This window comes from Cornus florida, unplaced genomic scaffold, assembly GCF_030987335.1.
Source record: "Cornus florida cultivar Cherokee Brave unplaced genomic scaffold, ASM3098733v1 CherokeeBrave_3.0.0_Hap2_Chr10, whole genome shotgun sequence".
NCBI lineage: Eukaryota > Viridiplantae > Streptophyta > Magnoliopsida > Cornales > Cornaceae > Cornus > Cornus florida.
This window is the reverse complement of record NW_026775580.1, coordinates 28,858,644-28,864,643: the sequence shown is the minus strand read 5'-3', so window position 1 is coordinate 28,864,643 and position 6,000 is coordinate 28,858,644. Positions and strand designations below refer to the sequence as shown.

General features: G+C 36.5%; 1 protein-coding gene across 1 annotated transcript in view; it reads right to left on the bottom strand.

Annotated features, from left to right (window-relative positions):
• Nucleotides 1–210: 210 nt before the first annotated feature.
• Nucleotides 211–6,000, bottom strand: part of LOC132279770 (uncharacterized) — a 28,628-nt gene continuing 22,838 nt past the window's right edge. Inside the window, exon 2 of the mRNA XM_059781812.1 lies at nucleotides 211–618. Coding sequence (XP_059637795.1) covers nucleotides 597–618 — 22 coding nt within the window. The 3' untranslated portion in view covers nucleotides 211–596. The remainder of the gene's footprint in view (nucleotides 619–6,000) is intronic.

Below are 6,000 nucleotides of genomic sequence, written 5' to 3'. Positions count from 1 at the left end.
TATTACTTACTTTCTGATTGAAGATGAAAGCAGAACCATGTCATCTGCTCCATATCAGTCCCCTAGTAAAATAAAACACCACAGCAGTTGAAGCCGCTCTGCTTCAAGTCTTCAATATCCTTCAACAATAATACTATTACATGCCAAACATTGCAGTACCAATTGAAACAAATAGAGCCTTGCCTCAGGTTCTTCAACTAATCTGCGGACTAAAGATAAATATATGGCTATATTTCAGATGATCAAATTTAGGTTAGGGGAACAAAAAGTCCTATCAGGACTACTAAACATGCAGCGCTGAAAATTTACTCTAACACGTGAGCTAGACAACAGTACAAATCGAAGGTACTGAACATTGGGTTTTAAATGTTCTATTAAAGACGGTGAATGTTTAGAACTTAAATTTCTTAACTTAAGTGCAAGAACTGGAACATAGTCTTTATTCCTGTAGAAGCAAATGCTCCTCCCACAAAAGCCTCAAACAATTCCTACAGTTTTGCTCCAGAACTATAAAAGTGACTTCTTTGCTGCTTTAGAACTTTCCCCTTAAATAGATTGGACAAAATGCAGACAACAGTTATCACTTCGGATCCCAATCATTGTCCCCAAGCACACGCTCTGAATCCACGGCATGGAAAAAGAATAATATGAGCATAAGCATCGTAAAAACATGAATATAACCACAATACAAGGTAAAGCACATTTTAAATCAACAATTTATGAGAAAATGCTTCAGAATGAAGGCCTACCACAAAAGAGAAAGTAATATACTTCACCAATTTAGCAATTTAAATTGTCAGGTATCCAAAGCGAGGTCCTCAATAAAACAACATTTAGCAAGAAAATGAGAGGACTTCCAACATTTAGCAAAAAACAGGAGCTGACAATACTTTTTAGAATCATTAATTTGTCATTTATACGAGTGTCTACAATTTGTTCAATTCATATTTTGACCAGATACTACAGGATTTTAATAGCAAATGCAGAAATTAGAATTAGACTTCAATGCTACTTAAAGTTCTGCAAACATGCCGCATAGCCTTCTTAAAAGGTTGTCTTATGACACTAAAGTTGAAAGATTTAGAAACCATCAGATCTGTTATCCTTTCTAATTTTATTTTTTTTCTAAGAAAAAGAAAATTGACAATACATTGTCCATGTACCACTTCTGTGGTTCCATGCTATTTAACTACATACCAACAAAAGGAGTTCGTATTCACAGGAAAATAGAAAAATGTCATCACCCATCCAAACACAAAATAACAAATAAATTACAAAATCAAGAAAGTAAATCAGTAGCAAAGGTTGTCCAATAAGACACCACGATTGCGAGAGTAGGTTAGCACATAGGACCTCAACGTTTGGCTTGATTTACTCCAAAGTTCAACCAAATAGTCATCATACTCTGAGATCTCAGGGGAAAAACATAGCTTAAATCACTTAAAATTTGCTCGCTTATGTTAACCACCATCTACTTAAAAAGCTTAAGATGTTAGACAAAACTTTAATATTTAAATCGTCTAACACACTCCACGTGTAGCCTTCTTTTAATCCAACTTGTGTTTCAATTTTAACTATTTGGGTGACGGTGAGAATTGAACTCAGCTGCTCTGATATGTTAACCACCATTTACTCTAAAAGCTTAAACTGTTAAAAAAAACAAGAAGATAAGGAAACTTTTAAAGGGTTTCGCTGGTACTAGGGTTTGAAACCGCGAGGAAGACCACTTCGAGCAATGGAGGAGGGTCAAACCTCCTCCCATACACAGCAGGGAATGGCTCCAGTCCTTTCTAGGTCTTCTCAATGCACTGCATGGCGGAATTTGTTTGATAATTCTAAACACGTTCCCTGCAAAACTCAAGTTTTATGAAGGAATGCAGGCAGCAAGAATCGATTGTGATCACAGATGAAGATGTCCAGGACGACGTTGAGTATTGGCGTAACTCTCTGATTGGTTATGTCAACGGAAAGTGCCGTATTTCCCACAATTCCAAGGCTTTATTCAGAGAAAATGAGGGAAGGATCTGAAGATCATATCCTTGAATGAGGGCTTTTTCTTGATCAGATTCAATGCCGTGTGTGATATGGAGGAAATACTAGAACATGTTAACACCTTTGAAGGCCGACCTATTATTTTGAAGAAGTGTAAAAAAGCCAACTTGGAAAGAGATCTCCTAGACTCGGTTCCAATCTGGATTAAGATCCATGGTTTGCCTATTCATTGTTGTAATAAAGTGGTGGCATGTAAGATATGCTCATCTTTCCCAAAACCCCTTTTTCTAGATGAAGCCATGGCTAAAGAAAGTGGACAATTTATCAGGGTTATGGAAGAAGTTGATGTGCATCGAGTCTTGCCTGAGAGTCTTTCGATCAATGTTTCATGGTGAGGATTGTAAGTTATCCGTTGAATATGCCTGGAAACCTCAGATACATAAATGCCCCATAAAACACAGGAACATTTGTAAAAAGAAAGTTGCAGAGAAATGGGTGGTGAAAAGGAAGGGAAATATGATTGCCGTTGAGGATTGTTCAGGAACATGATACTGATACACTCAATCGTGGGAATCAAACTCGAGAAATTCCTTCTTCGCCTAATCCATTTAATGTGTGAGCTATTATTGGGGACGGTGGGACGAAACCAGTCCTTCCTCAAAACGTGACAACTTCTTTGGTGATAGAGGAAGGGGCTGCCAGTCATGATAATAGGGCTGACGGTACTGAGTTGGAAGCTATGTTACCCGGACCCGGGTACGGGTGTCGGACACGGATATGTCTCTAGAAGTCGGATCTATCCATCTTCCTAATTATCAAATACAGGGACACGGCTAAAAAGTGTCCAAAGGTTGGACACAAGCACTTGGACACTTCTAAGAAAATACAAAAGTGTACCCTTTTTTATGCATTAGACCTCAGTTTTTTAATGAATTAATAAATAAATTTATCGACGTAAAGATAGGAAAGGAAAAAGTGATAGAACTTATATAATAATATTATTTATTGTTAATTATATATATATATATATATATATATATATATATATATTGTTGCATTTGTTTACCTTATTTGCGAAGTCAAGGCATAAAGGGAGAAAATAACAAACGGCTAAAGATTCTTTCACTATATATATAACGACGATATACATTACTTAAAAAAATAGGTACGGACTGTAGAGTACAGTAGTAAACTAGTATAATGGTTTACAATACAACATGTACCTATTTTTTAAAGTAAATCATTAATCTAATTAAAAGACCACATTTTACATATCTTCACTTCCAAATAGACAGGTGGCATCAACGTGACCATCTATGTTACCTAGACTCACCAATGCAAGTTGAAGTGTCCATGTCGACACGATAGAAACACAGACACAGTCACTCGATCTAAGTTGGATCCTTAATAGCACCTACCGGACATTGCCGATCGACGACAAAAACACAAAAATAAAATAAAATAATAAATTTAAAATTTAAAATTTAAAAATTTTAAAAAAAAAAAAATTTTAAATAAAGAAAGAAAGAATGCGTAGGTTAATATGCTTGTGGAGGATTAGGAAATTTTTTTCATGTTTTATTTGTGAAATAGGCTGAAGCTCACTGGTTCAACAATGGCTATCTGGTTCGAAAATAGCGTCATTTGAAAGGTTGAAGACAACTTGTGTTTGCAGAATTCTGTTTTTTGCTTACTGAGCGTGTTTTCACATGCCTTTTATTACCCTTTAATGGTCACGATGAAGCCACCAATCTATTTGGAAGTGAACATATGGAGATTATGGTCTTTTAATCAGAATAATGCCTTACAGCTGTAAAACAATATATATATATATATCTACAGTTGTAAACTGTAGAATGGTTTACAACTGCAATGTACAGTCTGTACCTATTTTTTTTAAGTAATATATATCGTCCTTCTATATATATAGTGAAAGAATCTTGAGCTATTTTATTTTTTCTCCCTTTATGCTTTAACTTTTCAAATAAGGTAACCAAATACAACAATAAATAATATTATTACATAAGTTCTATGGCTTTCTTCTTTCCTATCTTCACGTTGATATATTTATTAATTATTTTATAAAAAAACTGAGGTCTAATTCATAAAAAAGGATACACTATTGCATTTTCTTAGAAGTGTCCAAGTGCTCGTGTCCAACTTTGGATACTTTTTAGCCGTGTCCTCGTATCCAATAACTGGGAAGATAGATGGATCCGAATTCTAGAGAAACAACCGTGTCCGACACCAGTATCGGGTGGTCCAGGTAACATAGATTCCAACTCAGTACCGTCAGCCCTATTATCATTATTGGTGCTAATGCTGCAGTTCTTGTCGGCTTTGTTGCTGGCAAGGATGATAGGGTCAAGCAATCCAAGGAAAAGAAGGGTTCTGACATCAATGCTGAGTCTCGGGGGAAGCAGATCCAATCGGTTTTCGTGATCAGCAAAGTGGGTATCATAATGGGGATGACATGTCAGATTGTTGTTTCCACCTTCTCACAGGACTCTGTTACAGAAGGTGTCTGCACTGAGAGGATAATTATCAAGTCACTGTCACTAAGTCACCTTACACATCTCAGAACCTGTCATTTCTTGCTATTGATGTGTATGCAAAGCTTGTTGTCCTGATTATGAAGTGCTGTGTGGTGGAGCATGGGCCAACTAAACTCCAACTTTTGCCTAGGATTGTTGTCCAGATAGATGCACGAGTTGAGGTTATCAATCAATATCTAGGATGTTTGATTTAAGTATCTTGTGGTAAACCGTCTAAACATATGCAACTTGTTTTTGCTTATAATGAAGTATGCTTAAACTAGTTTGACCAATCAATGTACAATTAGTTATTCTTCAAAAAAATTCAATAATCCATTTCCATGCGAGTCCATTGATCAAGTTCCTTTAATTCCATATATGTATTCGCTTGAATTTCTTATTCCTTTGTTCAGCTTGTCCATCATTTTCATGCTGATATGCGACAAGAAATTATTTTGAGTAAAAAGAATTATGAATTTACTACATATGCTCATCGTAGGAATCACGAATTTATTAAAAGAGATTATGTTATAGTTCGTTCACTACAACAATATTTTCCTAAGAAATCCTTCAAAACCATTCATTAATTAAGAAATAATGCATATTTTTTTGATTCGTCATTAGATATGAGTACTAATTCAACTTTGTTTTTTTATAAGTAAAGTATATTAGAAAGCGTTCAAAAGGGGAACGCATCCCAAGAGCTATACAGAGGCCGAAGCCAGAGACAAGGTCCTAAGGACCCACCGAACCCAAAAAATCAATAAACTCATCAATGGATATACAATTTCTCCCCAAAACTCAACTAAAAAGAGAGCTAATAATATGAAACTTCAAAGCCCCTAAGGAAGATTCCTCCCCTTCAAAAGATCTTATATTCTGCTCCTTCCATAAGCACCACCAAACACAAAGGGGAACCACCCTCCAACACTCACGGGCGCGGGCTCCCACACTACAGCCTCGCCAAGCATCAATCAAACCCCTCGAGGACCGAGCCATAACCCAATGGACGCCGAAAAGGCCAAAGATAAGGCTCCAACAGTCGTGAGCTACAAGGCAATGCAAAAGAAGGTCATCCATAGACTCACCACTCCTCTTGCACAAAAAACACCAATTGACTGTAATTTATCTTCTCTTTCTCAAATTATCCAGGGTCAAAATCTTGCCCCAAATAGCAGTGCAGACAAAGAAGGCCACCCTGAGGGGAGCCTTGGAACCCCATACCGTCTTCCAAGATAAATTAGAACCATGAAAATCAGAGAGACAACGAAATAGGGAACGAACCTCTAATTCAACTGTTGATGTGGTGTGTCTGTTACATAACCGAGGAACCTTTGAGCCTCCTATTTTGTTAGCATTTGTTCAGGAGGAGTTACATTTTCCTCAGCAACAACATTAGTTCTTCTGCCTTTTTAGCCATTTGAATTGAAGATAATTTTGACTATCAGAGTAATGCTTCTTATCTTGGAGAAAT